The sequence below is a fragment of the Natator depressus genome, chromosome 7, assembly GCF_965152275.1.
Source record: "Natator depressus isolate rNatDep1 chromosome 7, rNatDep2.hap1, whole genome shotgun sequence".
Lineage (NCBI taxonomy): Eukaryota > Metazoa > Chordata > Testudines > Cheloniidae > Natator > Natator depressus.
In genome coordinates, this window is record NC_134240.1 from 37,546,550 (window position 1) to 37,565,071 (window position 18,522).

Sequence of the window (18,522 nt, forward strand, 5' to 3'; positions counted from 1 at the left end):
CAGCTCTGGGTTGGGGTGCGCATTTGGGAGATCTCCAAACACAGGGCCTATAGTCACAGGACGAGCTCCCCCTTCATATCAATATCAAGGAGCTGAGAGCGGTGCATCTAGAATGCCAGGCTTTTCAGGCCCTGGTGCAAGGACTGTGCATGGCAGTGATGACGGACAACATCACTGCCATGTTTTACATCAACAAGCAGGGTGGAAGCCCATTCCTCCCCCCTATGTTGAGAAGCCCTGTGGCTATGGGTGTTCTGCATAGCCCACTCCATTCACCTGGAGACATTCTAACTCCCAGGAGTTCAGAACGAACTAGCAGGCCGCCTCAGCAGCTCGTTCCACAACCACGAGTGGTCCATCCATCGGGATGTCATACACTCCATCTTCCAAAGGTGGGGGTTTCCCCAGGTCGATCTGTTTGTCACCCGGAGCAACAGAAAGTGCCCAGTGTTCTGCTCCTTCCAGAATCACAGCCCTGGCTCGACTATGGACGCGCTTCTGCTACCCTGGGGAGGCCGACTGCTGTATGCCTTTACCCTGATCCCTCTCGTGCACAAGGTACTTCTCAAGATCTTCAGGGACAGAGCAGAGGTAATTCTGGTGGCCCCAGCAACACTGGTACACCACACTCCTGGAGTGCATGCCCCGATTGCGGTACCACTCCACCCCGACCTGATCACTCAGGATCACGGTCGCCTTCATCACCCGGACCTCAAGTCCCTCCACCTCACAACCTGGAAGCTTCATGGATAAACCCCATGGAACTTCTGTGCTCAGAACTGGTAACAGAGGTCCTACTTGGCAGCAGGAAACCATCCACCAAGGCCACTTATCTAGCAAAGTGGAAAAGGTTCACTTGCTGGTGTGCCCAGTGACATACACCTCCACTCCAGGCGCCTATACCACTCATTCTAGAGTACCTTCTGCACCTGAAACAACAAGGCGTGGCAGCGTCATCCATCAAGGTACACCTCGCTGCTATCTCAGCCTTCCACCCGGGAGTATCCGGACGCTCCATATTCGCCAACCCCATGGTAAGACGTTTCCTCAAGGGGCTGGAATGGCTACACCCCAAGATTAGACAGCCTGTTCCTGCGTGGAACCTTAACCTGGTCCTCTCCAGGCTAATGGGGCCCCCATTTGAATGGCTGGCAACTTCTCCCTCCTCTACCTGTCGTGAAAGGTAGCCTTCCTGGTCGCCATTACATCAGCAAGGAGGGTTTCTGATTTAAAGGTCCTCACCTCTGACTCACCTTATACTGTTTTCCAAAAGGATAAGGTGCAATTTAGGCCTCACCCAGCATTTCTTCTGAAGGTGGTGTCATCTTTCCATACCAGCCAAGACATATTCCTTCTGTTTTTTATCCTAAGCCTCATGCCAGTAGCTGCGAGCAGAGGATGCACTCTCTGGATGTTAGGCAGGCACTGGCCTTCCACACAGAGCACACTAAGCCGTTCAGGAAGTCAAACCAGTTGTTTGTAGCAGTAGGAGACCAGATGAAAGAACTCTTGGTCTCATCTCAAAGAATTTCTTCCTGGATCACATCCTGCATCCATACGTGCTACAAGCTGGCCAAGATATCAGCCCCAGCACTTATGGCACACTCCACAAGGGCACAGGCCTCATCAGCGGCATTCCTGGCCCAGATCCTGATCCAAGAAGTCTGCAGGGCAGCAACTTGATCCTTGGTACATACCTTCACCTCTCATTATGCCATCATCCAGCACGCCAGAGATGATGCAGCTTTTGGCAGAGCGGTGATTCCATAACTCTGACCCCATCGCCTAGGTAAGGCTTGGGAGTCACCTAATTGGAATCGATATGAGCAAGCACTCGAAGAAGAAATAGTTACTCACCGACTCGTAACTTGTTCTTCGAGATGTGTTGCTCCTATCCATTCCAATACCCATCCTCCTACCCCTCTGTCAGAGTAGCTGGCAAGAAGGAACTGAGAAGGGGCTGGGTTGGCAGGGGCATATATTGAGCGCCATTAAGGCGCCACTCCAGGGGGCTCCACAGCTGACCCGACAGGAGCTGCTAAGGGAAAACTTTCTGACAACTGTGCATGCGGTGCTCACACACTTAATTGGAATGAATATGAGCAACACATCTCAAAAAACAACAGTTACGAGAAGGTTAGTAACCGTTTTTAGTTGTGTTAATTTTTATGTTAAAAGCATTGCTCCCTCCCATTGCAGAGAAGACTAAGTCTAGAAGATTTAAAGAAATAGTGTCAAAATGTTCACAATTTAGGGCATTAACTATTAGCACAATTAAAAATGTTTTGTAACTAGCAGCAACACAGTTTTACTACTAGTCTCACAAGCAGTTTACATTACACAGTACAAAGAAGTACTGATGCTTTGTACTCTTATTTTATATTTACTGGTAGGTGTTTAAATTTAGGTAAGATAGTAATTTTTCCAGTGGCTATTCTTTTCTTGAACTGGAAAAATATTTAGAGCATTGCACTAACACTAAAGGATAGAAAGTGATGTATTAGTAGATAATATTTGCTTTTATAATATAAATAATAAGAAGTCTTGACTTTGCCACCCACTCTTGCATAGCAAGGTACATAATGTAAGTAGTTCTACTACCTTTAACGGGCCTGCTTGTGTATCTGGACACTGATAAGTATAAGAGTGGTAGAATGAGGCCCATATAAACAATACCATCCCACAAGAAACCACAACACTTTACAAACCTAAACTGATATACAGAGAAAATTAATTTTTAGTGCACATGAATGCAGTTTTATTCCAGGGCTGAATTTAGGGCACAAGTGAAAAACTGGTAGATATACTGGTAGAGAAATACAGCCACATTTAGTGAAAAATACAGTAAATGTTTAAACAAAGAACAGCAACCCTGCACAACAGTTCAGGAAAGGAAGAACAAAGCCTCATACAACTGAAAATGCCTGGAGAATATAGGCGACAGAATGTAATTACAGCAACAGAATGTAATCAGGACATGGAGGTTAGCACTCATACTCTTAAGAAAAGTACCACGAGATCGTTAAATGACTACAAGTGGCCATGGCCTCAGTTATATATCTCAGTGAGACAACATCTGCCTGAAGACAGTGTTCTCTAATATCAGGCTGGTCCATGCCTACAGAGAGAAGAGTTCCACCTGTTGAATCACCAGTACCACTGTCTGTAGTCCTTAGGACTTCCTTGGATGTCTCCTATCTAGAAGTGATCCAACTGAAACCAGAGATCTAACTGGTCCACAGCACAGTGTGGCATGGCACATTTTCTTATGTTTTAAAAATCCCCAGTGCACCACTTATAGTGGAAGTTATTTACTGGGATAGATCTGAACCACTTCTTTAACATAATCCAAATCATTTTGAAAAAAATCATTGGCTAGACCTCCAGATAAGTCCCTGTGGCAATGTCTTCACTGCCGAGTTAAGCTGAATTATCTGTGTTTGAGTTAGCTTAACTCAAATGAAAGCTGCCACACGATGAAATAACACTGGAGTTGCAAAAATTATTGGATTAGCAGCATAGTTTGATTATGTTAGTATCTGATGAGTTGAGCTAACTCAGGCTGTAGGCCAGGGGTGGACAAACTTTTTGGCCCGAGGGCTACATCGGGGTTACGAAATGGTGTGGAGGGCCGAGTAGGGAAGACTGTGCCTCCACAAACAGCCTGGCCCCTGCCCACTATCTGCCACTTCCCCCTGACTGCCCCCCTCAGAACCCCCGACCCATCCAACCCCCCCACTCCTTGTCCCGACTGCTCCCTCCCGGGACCCCCCACCATTTACATCAGAGATCCAACGGCAACAGTCAATTCTTGGCTTTTTTCTCATTCTTTAATCAAGAGGCTTTAGAAAACCAACTCATTTACAATATATTTGCAAGTCCCATACAGTATTTAAATCCTTTGAGTATGACAGTTTTTTTTCCCAGTAATGCCAACTATACTTGGAAGCTGTGAACCTGTCAACACACAGCATGATGTAAACAAAAGGGGCCTCCTCTCTGATGGAGTTTCATTTATATCATATTGTAGGTGATAACAGGCATTCTGAAATTGATTAGCACCTCTCATGCTTGGGTATAATTAGACTTGTTTTGCAAACGTTATGTTAAAAATGTATTTCAGAACTGAGTATGGAAGTACTATTTGGACAGCATGCTGCATATCTAGTATTGCCTGGGCTTTGTTACTAAAACTTCCCATTTCAGTTGAGTGCTGCAGGCTGTAAACTCTAAGGACCTGTTCCCATACTCCTTATGAAGGCAAAACTCCAATTATTCTTAGACCAAAATCACAGCAGGCCAAGTTCTGGCCCTGAATATGTCCAAGCAGCATCCACTGAAGATAAGGGAGTTGTGTGCAAAAGTATACTTTATTCCGCACAGGTTCTTTCACTGCACCACCAGTGGATCTATCTTGTGTGGAGACATACATAGAGAAGCATGTTCACTAACATTTTACTAGAAGAGTATCAACAGTCTCCTTTTCAGTTTTTAACAGCTTTTACTAAGGACAGAAATTAGAATCTGGGATTCTCAAGCTAACTGCATGATGTTCCTTACAGGACACCCCATTATTGTAACAAAGACAACATTTGTCCAAATGAATACAATTAGATCAACTTGCGTCTCTGGAGAGTCAACACTGTAATGTGCTTTTTAAAATGGCTTGGTATCTGCAGTGTGGCTGAATTCTTCCATTGCTCCTTAAATGTAAGATGCCAGTAAAGAGTCTTTTACATTTTAAAAATCTGAATGGTCTATGAAAACCCTCCTGAAGAGTGGACCTTTTAAAATCTGTAATTATATAAAATGCAGACATAATTCCCTTGCCTTTTATCTCAGAACAATGGAGTACATTTCATTTTAAATTATAGATTGGGCCAAACCTCAGATTTGAACACCCTTAATGGTAGGTAAGGTTTTGAAGTTCTGATATAGATTCAGACTTCACAGCTTGAGCTCATCCCTATTTCAAAGAGAGACATCAAGCCATTGTTTCAGTCACTGCCCACGGGAGCTGCTGAGGTTCAAATTTTTGTTCAAATATCGTTCATCTACTCTAAAGTTTTGGCTTATTCAAGTCATATTTTTGTTTCCAAATAAAATTCTTGGTGCAATAACACATTCTTTTTATTTTTTTTTGGAAAAATTTCAGATGTTTAAGGGGTTTGAAAAAGTGAAAGATGTTCAGTATGTCTATACTCCTTTTGATTCATCTCTCTGTGGAGTGAAACTAGAAGCTAACAACAAGAAGCAATATCTCCTCACAGGTAAAATACAAACAAATCTTAACATATAAAATCCTTATAACAAAAAGAATGTTTAATTATTTATCTAGCTGATTTTGTACCAAATATAGAATTAATGCAGTAATCAGTAATTTATGGACATAGTGATACTAACATGAAAATCTACAGAGTAACATACTGATAATACCACCTTGGTTTTATATATCTAGAGCCCTGCAAATCTGATATCCACTTTATATTCCCAGATGTGGATACCCATGGACCATTTTTGCAGATTGTGGATCGGATGGGGATACAAATTTTGTATCCGTGCAAGGCTCTATATATAGTACCTTTCATCTTTCAGCAGTAGATCTCACAGTGCTTTAACAAAGGAGATCAATATCATTATGTAAATAGCAATTTCTGTTACAAAGGCTGGCCTCTCTCTAGCAGGTCTCAGCCCATTATTTTGTCCTATTACTAAATTAAACCCTAATCCTGTAAACAATTCCACACGTGAGTGGTCCCACTGAGTTCAATTGGATTACTCACATGCCAAATGTGTTTGCAGGATAGGGTCCTTAATTACTGCCAGATGTTTGTAAAATGATTTTGAATTCTAGTCTCACATAGTACTGTTTTCATATCCCTTGTTGGCAGACCATCAGCATCTTTTAAGAAATATTAACATTTTTCAATCTGCATGTAACAGCACAATAGTTAAGCTGAGCTGTTGTACTTGCAATTTAAACAACAGTTAGTGAAAACACGTGAAATCTAACTTATTTGGAGCTATTATCTTCAAACTTTAGAGTTTAGAATGTAGACTAGGGTTTACAGTACACTCTGGTTCACACACCTTATTTTTGTTATTTCCCCCCGTATAGGCCAAATATTAAATGATGGTAAAGTTCTCATCCATTTATGCAATTACATTGAACCATGGGATGATCTATCCTTGTCTCAAAAGAAGAGTCTTAACCAGAGGTACCAAATGGGCTGTGGCTGCAAAGTAAGTATAGAAATCAGCAATAACAGTGACTGTCAAATATGTTCAAGGCTCAATCCTTAGACGAAATAGAAATTTTTTTCTTGGTGGGAACTGCAAAAATACTGTCTTATGCAGAATACATTTTATAAATTATTTGATTTCCACATAACTACTTATTTCAAGATCAGTACAGACATTGTGAGTAAACTTTCATATGCTGAAAAAGTGTGAAGCAAATGCGAAATGTCATTTTAATGGGAATTTTGATGAGTACACTGAACTAACTTCATATTTCACATTTAGATTACTACCTGCTACATGGTGCCCTGCTCAATCACTACACCAAACGAGTGTCTCTGGACAGACTGGCTGATAGAAAGGAAGCTATATGGGCACCAGGCCAAGCATTATGCCTGTATCAAGCGAAGCGATGGCACTTGCAGCTGGTACCGAGGTGGCCCTCCCCCAGAGAAAGAGTTTACTGACATCAGTGAACCTTAAATTGATCACTTCCTAAAAAGCCTGGGAGGCTAATTCCATCAAATGTTGCACGCTCACAGCTTTGAACCACCAACATCTTATGTATCTGTTGCTTAGAAACAAAAACAAATTGTGCTGTACAAGTAAAGTACAGAGTTTGTGGAATTGGCACCCAGGCAAGAAGAGGAACAAATCTCTTGGAGGTAGCTTATAAAGTTCTGCTTTGTGTACAGGGGCTTTAGTTGAGAATGGTCCTCTGTGTTCTCAGAGGCATAACAACTTTCCTTTTTACCAATATGAATGTAGAAGGACAAAAGAATGATCAGATTTTTGCCCCCTACTCCAGTTACCTAGCAGATTAAGAAAACCCTGTGTTTCAGTCCAAAATAGTTTTTCTGATACGTGAAGAATGTTTTATACAACTATTTTTTTTCTGTATGGAAGCCTTCTGATAAAAAAAAATATTGTACAGTGTATATGTAAAGTAAGATAACAATGTGCTGTAAAAAAGATTCAAAGATTCATGTTTTCTTCATATTTGTTGAAACAAGTTAAACATTTTTATGATTAAAAACTTCTATGTCCTTTTCTTTTTTGTATGTTACTTAAATGTCCTATTTCTTACCTGTGTGTTATAACATTTGTTTGTAATTAGATTAAATATATATCTTTGATAATCACAAACGCCTATCCAATTCATTGATCCAATGGATTGGCACATCTGTAAAGAGAAGCGTTCTAATGTTTAGGTATTACACCAACAGAAAAAAAAATGACAATATGCACCCTTAGACTAGTTAGATTTACAGGACAAGTAAAGCATGAACATTGTCAGTGTAGCAATGGCACCTGGAAAAGCCTCTGTACATGTGACACCACATTATTCTCATATTTCACTACTGTTATAAGCCCCATTTTTAGCATGAGAGTGACTTTAAGAAATCCCCCAAAATTTGATGATTTTTAATTCTTCAGATTTCAATACAAAATTTACCATTTTTTGGGTAGTCATTTGCACTTTGTGATAATGAATTTTGCAGCTTGCAAAAATGTACCAGAAAAGTGTTATCTTTTTGGAGGTTAGGGGAAAAAAAAGGCAAGATTTTAAGATTTGAAAACACAATACTGAGCATGCATTAATTTTCATATGTTTTTAAGTTTAAAGAGGCAAATTAATAAGGGATGGCAAACTTCAAAAGTTTGGCACCAAAGTTGAGAATAATTATCCATATTTATCTGAACCTCTGGGTTTGAGAAACTGAGTAGGAATCCTCATGAGATAAAGACTCTGTTCTGACATTTCCAATATCTCCTAAATATGGCCAGGTCAGAACCACCTCAAAAATACTCTGCTCCTCATTGTGTTTTTGAATTTCACCATGTAGAATTAATGCAAAGGGAGCTGCCATATGAGAGCTGAGAACAATAGTTAGATTAATGACTTTGAACATCAAAAATAGTTCAGGTTTGAATAGAGCCATTTATTATTTTATATGAATGGATTCAGTAGCTTTGGAACGTACTGAATGAAACATCATGATACAGTAATGGAGTAAATGGTCTTTGGAATTGTTATAGTTTATGGGGTTAAGAATCCTACTTTCTGAGTAGTGTCTACACTTAGTTTGCCATGCAGCTCTAAGACCGCAATCCTATAAAAATGTATGCACATGCTTAAGTTTATGCTCATCAGTAGTTCCATTCAGCTCAGTGGAAGGTGCACGTCTATTACATTGGGCAAACAATGCATACTTGTATAACTAGGTGTTTTCATGACACTCTGTAGTTTATTGTCTCTGTTGATGCCCCTACAGCATGAATATATGTTTTTACAATTGTGTAAATCCATGTTTACACAATAGACAATAACAAGTTTGAAGATGCTACTGTAATAGCATAACAAATAATATATTTAAATATTTTCTGGCTAAGTATTTACATATTTATGCAACACATCAAGTTGGGGGGGGTATCTGTCTTGTTAGTTCTCATATACTGGTACTTGCATGAAAATCATCATCTCTTTTTGGGATGACTGTAAAAAAAAAATGAAACCATAAAAATAAATAAAACAACCCAACCCCAAACAAAAATACCTATGTTAGAATCTCAAACATCTTATTTAGTCACATAAACAGAAGAATATTTAGCACTAAGGCTGAAAAACTTAATTTAGCACAGCACACGGCACCTGAGATTACATCCAAAAAATGAATGATCCTACATGCTAGTACCATTGACACTGCACTTTCTTAGGAGCAAAAGGTGGGATAAGATCAGAGATTCTGCCTTGCACCTGAATTTGCTTATACTTGTTGCTTTACAATAAAATAGAAAGTAGTGTTGTGTAGTTATTGCAGTACAGAGAACATTTTGTCCTTAATCTATATAAAATTAAATATTAATGGGCTGTAATAATTCAAGAAAAGTGTATCGTTTCAGTTCCAACAGAACACAGTAGTCAATAAAGCCTCTGGGGACAGAAAGCATTATTTCTTGGAAGAGTAGGTCACCAATACTACTTAATCAACATTTCACCCTTTATTTTATATTAGACCAACTTTGCTGTTTTATGTAATAAAATACCATTAATTTCTTCTGATAAACATAAAACCCAGCCAGTATTCTGCTCTAAAAATGCAGTTTGCAAAAACTAATTTTATCCATACATTTTTATTATGATTATTTATAAAAATTATATGCTGTGAAAGCTACGTTTTTTCCAAAAACAAAAATGAACTGTAGATAAAATTTTTGGTAGTGTGATTAACTGCTAGTGCGGTGCATATATTTGAATATACTCTATAGGTATATGTAGTTAGCTAAACTTATTGCCTTCTATCATACCAAAACAATTCCCAGATGAAGCTGCAATAGCTTTATGATCAGACACATTTTCTATCAAACACATGGCTAATTTAGTCTACAGTACATGTACATTGGGTATTTGTTTTCAAATTCATTTGATTGTAATGGTGTATTTTGAACAGCACTATGTAGTAAATGGATATTTTCTGCTTTGTAACTTGTTTATTGCACTTCTGTTTATATTTTAAAATTATAAAGTAAGCAGGCCTTAAACTCAATGAACGTAACACACATTGCCTTCTTTCATCATATATTGTACCTTTTTTCTTCAATATTTATATATGATTTATATTTCAATCAAAACTCTTAAGTGTGAATTTTACTATATGAAATATCAGTTTTCTATATTCAGTCTATCAAACATTTTACAATTGATTTGCCATAAACTATCCAATATAAGGTGTTTCAAAACTAATGTCTGTTGAGTCTGATTTCTGTTTGAACTTAAATCTGACTAGATTTTCCATTGCGGAGAACAGAGAATCTGTCTTTCTAACAACAATAAAGTGGGGAGGCAGAGCATCAAAAGGTACACATGAGTACTTATTTTACTGAGATTCAGTATTGACAAGGATGGTAGGGGAAAAAATCACCTACAGTAAAGCTTTCAAAGTGTATTTTCATATTAAGATTTTCACTGTATTAGCATTCATGTATCAGAACCAACAAACTATTTTTAAAAGAGAATGTCCGCTTTCCAGTTCCTAAAACTTCTGTGTGTGTGTGTGTGTGTGTGTTACATTGAAGGTAAGGATGAAATGCAGCTTGCTATATCATTTGGTCTTGATTTGAATGTAACTCATCTGACTCATATTCACAGTTGGAAAAGCGTAAGAGAAGGGAGGCTGTGCAAGTGAAAAAAAAATGAAAAAAAATCAAAGGTTATTACTGAAATCATTTAGTTATGAATAGCTAAATACTGTCTTCCTGTTCTTAAAATAATTCTGATTAAATGCTATCAATGTGTCCTACAAATAAGCCTGAACAGGGCACTTTTTTCATGGGAGAATGTAAGGAGGCAGAAATCTAGTGAAAAAAGAAAACTAATTCCTGAAAGGAAAGCTGCAAACATGTGATCCAAGCTCTGATGAGTTCAAAAAGCACCATTTTGTAAGGTTTCAATCACTTTTTTTTAGTGAAATGTCCCTGTTCCAAAAAGCTTTCCATTAAAGCAGCTCCCAAGCTTGCATCGGAGAATGCTATCTTTGTTTACTTACCTTTTATTGCCTTTGGAAAAACAGTACAAGAGAGCCAGGCACAAATGATCACTAGAGTATGAAAGCAGCAAAAGAAATAGAAGCATAACAGTACATCAACCCTGCTGAGTTCAAAATCTCCTATTCTCAGAGCTTTGGAATACCCTCTTATCCCAAGATATACAGTTTTAAATTGTAGAAAACACAATCTAGTTTATACCTGGGGGAGAAACAGGACCAGGATGTACAGGAAGAGAAGAAAAAGACCTTCTTTAAAAATCAGAAATTATCTACAGAGGTCAAAGCAATCTCAAACCAAGCTGGATATTAATAATGTTTAAATAAACATTATTACCCCGATATGGCTTCAGCTCATCTACTCAGAAAACTCCCCTCACTGGATCATCTTACATCTCTCCACAGAAATTCCAATAAAAGCTATCTAGCATATTTTTTCTGAGCCACAGACTTTCCAAAACTTCCTCCAGAGGGAAAAACAAACAAACAAATCTACATCGAACTTTCCTCAGTCACTGTAGCACATTTGAAATATACACGACAATACACGACAATCCAATTCAGAGACAAAGAAGAGTTGACTTCAAAATAATATTAATGACACAGGAAATTTGTCAACACTCCACAAACTCACTCAAGCCTTTTGTAATCAAAAGTTTAACAACAGGCAAAATAATAACCTCCTTGCTCAATCACTAACTATTGCTGTACAGGATCCAAATAGGTAAGAGGACAAGAAACTACTAACATATTGCAAGATGCATTTGAGAACAATCCCATCATCTGTCAAACAATATTTTATGCACTCACAAATAAATACACATTAATAGCTTTCCAAGTTTTCATTTCAACTTCAGGATCTGAATTCAATCCATGCTTTAAGATAGCAGCCAGCAGTGGATCTTGGGAAGATGTTGGTCTTTCTGCAGGGCATTATATGCGAGGTACAAGCAAATTAACTGAAACCTCAACCAATTATTGAGACTGAGCAATGGGATATTTTATTCTCGATTTTTGTAACTTCCAGTTAGCAGATGTACAGGCAAAAATAGGCTTTTATAGGCTAGCAAAATAATTAAAAGAGCACAAATGAGTCACATGAAGGTCAATACTGACCAGCTTTGTTCTTGGCCATCTCCAGTACCCTAACAAAATGTACAGTATCTAGCATGTGAAAAGATATACTATGATTTGAAAAGGTGTGATTCTTACTCTCTATCTATAATGAATTAATCCCCCAAACAAACGACACTTGTTCATTTCTCATGTTTCACTTTTCAAAAATTGGAAAAATGACAAAGTTTTGGACCTTGCTACCAAATGCATCAACACTCATGTCAGGGAAGGTCCTCCCTATTCTCAAAAGATCCTTGGGGGTTTGGACTGCTTGAAATTCACTGCTCTAGATCAGTAACTTTCTTCCTGGAGAGCTCCTGTTCACCTTTCACATCAAATATGTGGCTATTTTTTAAGCTCCTCTCACTTGAAGTTGCACATGGGGTAGGAGGAAGGATGGGAGTGCTAAGCTAATAGTTCATAACAGCCAGGATTCTGCACCAGGCAGCCATAAAAAGGAACAGGGATTTTGCCTCCCTTGCAAAAGCTGAGAAGACAGAGTAGAATAGTCTCATGCTGCCCAGTTGCCAGAAAGTGATTAGAGAGGGAGACAGGGGACTGTGGATGAAACTGTAATCAACTGAAGTCAATAGGAATTTTGCCATTGATTTTAATAGGGTCAGGCAGGATTTTATCCAGAGTAATGTAGTGTCAAATGGAGCTACGCAGGCATCAATCATGGTTCAATGACCTATAATTTACTGCTGATTGCTAATGTTCAAATCATGACATCGCAGCAGTACATGGTACACTTGAGTCACGATGATGCAACATTACACAACAGATACTGAAAGGTAAAGTTGGGGCTTTGTGCTGAGACTGCTTTGTGGCTCATTGCTACTTCGTTCCAGGGGAAATGGCTCTCCAGCTCTGTAGGGTTGAATGCCTCTCCTCTAGACAAATATAGCTATGGAAGAATCTACATTTAGAAACAATAACAAAAGAAAAATTAAAAGAAGGCTGCAAGATAAGACACTAAGCCTGTGAGAGTCATGCAGATCCTGCAGGCTCTAAATATGGGCGGAGGACCATCTCTTGCAAGTTTGCTAGCAGGTTGGATATTCTACATAAACCTGAATCTCCAGAAAAACATCACCTTTATTTACTCTCAGCGCTTCGGTCCTCCCTTCGTGTTTACTTTTTGATGTCTTCAGAAAGGACCAAGGTTTTCCCACAGCCCACCCACAGAACTCCAGGTGTCACCTTTGGACCTACCCAGGTGTTTGCAGGATGCTGGATGGATAGTCCTGACTCCTTCAGTGTCTTATTAAATGAGCTGCTGTGTAAAGCCTCCACCTTCACATGAGTAATTAACACATGGAGGGAGGTCTGATTTTGTGGGAGAGAGAATTAGGGAAGGGAATAAATCATCAGGTTGAAAACAGAATGTCTGCTAAATAAGACAAGTAAACAGGTCAGCAGGCTAAGAAGACAGAATGTCTGAGCCAACTAAGATAAGAGGGAGAACACACAGGAAACTATTTACTATGAACTAGATACAAGGGACGAAAGAAATTAGGAATGTAGAGATGAGATAAAGAGGAAGGCCAAGCAAGGACAGTGCATGGACAGTGGATGCTGCACAGGGATTGGTTCCTGAAAAGTATCCAAGCTAATCCAAAAATGTGTGATGCAATGTATAGTAAATGCAATGAGATGTGTAATGTACATAAAGGGAGAAGGTTTGTGTGCAACTTTGAAGCTGTGATGTATCCTGTATCAATCAACTCAGCGTAGCAGTGCTGTATGCCAAACAAAGACACCTGAGTGACAAAGGCGGGAGTCGAACTGAGTTCTTGGGAAGCTGAATGGAAAGCGGTCTCAGAAAGAATCCCAACACATATGTGGGTCTTCATATGGAGGCAGAAAGCATCTGCTCCCCTCCCCCATAAAAGGGAGGGAGTGAAACTCACCTGCTCCTGCTGCCAGCTGACTGTGAACTGAGCTGCCTGAAGAGCTACCTACCCCAAAATTCCTGATGAGTTATCCAGGGAATTCCCAGTGTTACCTAGCAACCATGCACTAGGGATTATGACATTTGTTCTCCTTAATGTGGTTGCTTAGCTATTGAGACTACTGAGTTGGGGATTATGGGGCCTCAGCAGCTTGTTTAACAGATAGGAAACTGGCATTAGGAACAGGATTGTTATCTGCACCTAGTGCCATGTGATGTGTGTGGCTGGCTAGGTACCTCCAACCCCCAGAAATTCATGGATTAATAGAAGTAGTAGCCTTTACTTGGCGATTCCCCAAAGATGACGCTCGAGGAAGCAGCCACATGGGGCCTCTGAGAGACCTCAGATTTGTGGAACCACTGGAGAATTGCATCTAAAGGTACGTAGTATGTGGGGGCCCTGGGTGAGGTGTGAGCATTTGTTGAGTGAGCAGAAAATCTGGGAATTGTGAACAGCCTCAGCTCAGGTGCATAAAGGTAAGAGTTACTGAAACAACCTAATTTTAGATGGGTTTGCCGTTCCATGCAAACATTTCACACAGCCTTACTCACCACCAATAAAGACAATAAGTATTCTGGGATGCATCACACAGGACTAGACTGGCAACACTTCCATGAAGTAGTCCCTGCATTTTAGCATTTATATTCTTTTGTTTGTTAGAACCAGTTTGTCTATCTCAAAGCTGAAGGCCGTAATCTTTCGATTACCACAGAGATGCTTTCAAGAGGTCGCCCAGTATTATGCCACTGGAGATTTCCAAAAGGACATTAAAAAAAATAGACAGTGAATGAAGGAATCATGGGTGATTATAACTCCAGTTCTGTCCATACAGTAATTGGCTTTTAATGTTACTGTTTGCACCTACCATTTCCTTGTGATTTGGGTAGAATGTTTGTTCAATTAGAGGGAACTTCTCCACACCCAGAGTTTTGGAGATGGACACAAGCTGGGCAAACTGTAAAAGAAAACAAAGAAAACAACAATGCTGAAGGACAAAAACCAAATTCTGCTGATATGACCTCCAAATTGTCATTCTGCATCTTAATTTGTACATTTCAAAAACTCAAGATCAAACACATATATGTATGTTATGTTGCTTTAAATTCAGCCAGACTGTGGTTCTTTCTATATTTTAATGAAGTGCATATGTAACAGCTAATCATTCCATTGCATATATACAGATAACATACATTAGGCTAATGTCTTTAGATATCTTATACTTGACACATATCTTATATGTATTTTGTGATAACATAATTATATAAGAAATGTTACATTTCTGTAGCACCTTCCATCTCAAAATCTTGAAGTACTTCACAATTATCTATTAAGCCTCCCAGAACCTTTGTGAAGTTAATAGGTCATTTTGCAAGAAGGGGAAACAGAGAGAGGCACTAAGTGATTTCCCAAGATTACACAGCAAGTCAGTAGGAGAGCAAAGAATAAAATTTTAATTTCCTAGCTCCTCGTCCTGTGTCTTAACCACAAGACCATCCTTTCAATACCTTTAGTTTAGAAAGATCCCAATTATTTAACAGAATATGTGTTATGTGTATTGTATGCAACAGTTTACCCAAAACAGAAATGCAGTCACCTCTTGGGTGGATTGCAGTAACTAACAGTGCAAAGCAACACTATTCAGTAGTTTAGGACAGATAATGAAGAGGAATTCCATATTAAATATATACTACTCAGAAATATCTGTGGGCTGTATTATAACAGTAAAAAACAAAATCAGTTGACATTACAGCTAAGCAAGTAAGGTTTCTAGGGAGCAAGAAGAGTTTGGCAGTCAGAAGATCCACTATGGTTTCAAGCCTCCAAAGCTTTTAGCATGTAGATGCCTGTCATGTATTTAATTGTTAATATGCCAGCCTCAGACAGCACACTTTGCTGGTTAAAAAAAAAAAGCGAAGAACAAAAACACTCTACCATAATGTAGTTTGATAAAATATCTTCTCTGTTAAAGCAGTTGTGACAAAGTTCCTCCTCTGCCTTGGTGGGTCCTGCGCTTATTGGCGGATTTGCTCACCTCAGAGATTCACAGCAGCCCTCAGTTTGGCCACTTTTGCTAGTGGCTCAAACCTGCCATCCATTCAGCTAATTTCATCACTGGCCAGCATGGGAAAAAGGAAGGAGAACAATTCCCGCAGTCTCTGCTGGCCCACCTAGTGGGTCGGGGGACAGACCAGGGACCTTCCCCTCTGGTGTGACCCCCAGTCCAGGTCAACTCCTCCTGTATCCAATAGGGAGTTGGGGGAATGGCCCACCCGCTACTCCAGGTTCCAGCCCAGGGCCCTGTGGATCACAGCTGTCTACAGTGTTTCTTGTGACAGCTATAATTCCCTGGGCTACTTCCCCATGGCCTCCTCCCAACACCTTCTTTATCCTCACCATAGGACCTTCCTCCTGATGTCTGATAACTCTTGTACTCCTCTGTCCTCCAGCAGTACGCCTTCTCACTCTCAGCTCCTTGCACTCTCTTGCTCCAAGCTCCTCGCACGCACCTTACTAACTGAAGTGAGGTCCTTGTTAAAACCAGGTCCCCTGATTAGCCTGCCTGTCCTGATTGATTCTGGTAGCTTCTTAATTGGCTCCAGGTGTCCTAATTAGCCTGCCTTAATTGGTTCCAGCAACCTCCTGATTGTTCTGGAACAGCCCATTATCTTACTCAGGGAAAAGGGACCTGCTTAATCTGGGGCTAATATATCTACCTTCTATCACTCTCCTATAGCCATCTGGCCTGACCCTGTCACACAGTTTAGAACTCAGGTCATACTGAAAACTGTAGAAGGGAAATGAGGCTGATGAAAGCTTTGTGTTGGATTTACAACTGGCACAGAGGATTTGATTAATTTAATGGTGTTTATTTAGCTCTTGTTTTTCAGAAACACATGTTTAACTTTATAAGACCCATGGAAAATGCCTTTACATTGAGTAGCTTTCAGCAAAAGATGAATAAATGTGAACTAGTTGGATGTATGCAGCGTTGCTGTAGCTGTGTCAGTCCCAGGATATTAGAAAGATAAGGTGTTTGAGGTAATATTTTTTATTGGACCATCTTCTGTTGGTGAGAGAGACAAGCTTTCGAGCTACACAGATGTGAAGCAGAGCTGTGTGTGAGCTCAAAAGTTTGTCTCTCTCACCAAGTTGGTCCAATAAAAGATATTACCTCATGCACCTTGTCCAACTAGTTGGATAGCATATAATACAAAGTTATAACCAAGGGAAAGGAAATGTTATGCAGAATACCAAAACAGAGAGGCTTATGGGTAGGATTCCTGACAGTTTATTATTTATCCCAGTCTCAGATTAAGGAACATTGGAGCCTCATGCACTAAGGAAATTGGGGGCTTCCCACTTTCCTTGAAGCACTCCTGTCCCATACATAGCCCACCCCACATAGACCCCAGAATGTCCCTCTCTCCCCCAAACACCCACACCCTCAAGTGCCCCTCCCACTCCATTCCACACATACCCTGAATGCCCCTCCCACTCCACATATATCCCAACGATCTGCCACCAGCCTCCATTTTCCCTGACAGCCGCCCTGACAAACATGCTGCTTGCCACAACCCCCAACATCTTAGACCCACTGACCACAGCCACTCAACCCCACTCCCCTAACATTCCCCACTGGCTTCCAACCCCGCAGACTCCCAATCACTCCCCACTCACTCCATAGCCCACCAAGAACTCGCCCCCAGGACAAGAGGGGTGACCAGGCCAAATGTGAGTGTATGGCATTGCAACCTGGAGCAAGGAGGGGGTCACAGCACCACTCAATTTTGGTTTGTTTTTTCCCCCAATGGTTGGGGGGCCCTGTACAAGTGCACTGAGGACTAATTGCTTAATCTGGGCCTGATTTATTCCGATTCCAATAAAAAAAATACTGGAAGCCCCTGTATTTGAAATCACAAACAAATTCTACCTATCAAGCACATGACTCTTGCTATGCTACCTGCTGTTTCAGAATATACAGAAAACATGGTGCTCCCATATTACAAAACATTTATTTAAACAGATTTGTTTAAATAAAACCTTCTCAATAAGACATGATCTGTTTATTGTATTTCACTATGGTGGTTAGCAAACAGTGAAACAATCAAATATCTAAAGAAAATGGAGAATCTGCACCATGTTTTAAGTAATTAAATATAACTGGAATTCAAGATGAACACGAGAAGTGAATTTAGAGACAAATAAGTCTGATATATATAACGCTCCATACTCAACGTTGAAAGAAAGTGCAGTACAGCAAACATTTCTTCTCAGCAAGAGCAATGTTGGTCTAAGTTTCTACATCAAAGAAAATGAGGACTAAAAACAGGATACAGGAGAGAGAAATGCCTAAACCAAACTCTCAGATCTATCTCTAAATATTACTTTACTCCATTTCTCTTTGCAAAACTTTCCATCTGAAATTATATCATACTTTTGTTTTCAGAATACCCCTGATGTTATGGTGTGATTACATTTTGTTAAGTATTTTAAAGTTAAGAAAATCTGGGGAAGAGGAGCTAGATATTGTGCATAAATTATAGTCATAACACTTTTTTTAAAAAGTGGCAATGTAACAATTTTTGGATATATGTAATTTAAAAAATTTTTTTTGTACCATTAAAGGACCTATTCAAACTCAAACAAAATCAGGTCTGAGGATGTTC

The 18,522-nt window shown here is 39.7% G+C and overlaps 2 protein-coding genes across 2 annotated transcripts in view; one reads left to right on the plus strand and one right to left on the minus strand.

The window, feature by feature from the left end:
* Positions 1 to 9,909, plus strand: part of TIMP4 (TIMP metallopeptidase inhibitor 4) — a 51,105-nt gene extending 41,196 nt beyond the window's left edge. The window contains exons 3-5 of the mRNA XM_074959825.1: positions 5,156 to 5,270; positions 6,119 to 6,243; positions 6,526 to 9,909. Of these exons, the coding sequence (XP_074815926.1) occupies positions 5,156 to 5,270; positions 6,119 to 6,243; positions 6,526 to 6,723 (438 nt within the window). The 3' untranslated portion in view covers positions 6,724 to 9,909. The remainder of the gene's footprint in view (positions 1 to 5,155; positions 5,271 to 6,118; positions 6,244 to 6,525) is intronic.
* SYN2 (synapsin II) overlaps positions 1 to 18,522 on the minus strand; it is a 400,357-nt gene that overhangs the window by 131,351 nt on the left and 250,484 nt on the right. Inside the window, exon 5 of the mRNA XM_074958155.1 lies at positions 14,721 to 14,810. Within this exon, the coding sequence (XP_074814256.1) occupies positions 14,721 to 14,810 (90 nt within the window). The remainder of the gene's footprint in view (positions 1 to 14,720; positions 14,811 to 18,522) is intronic.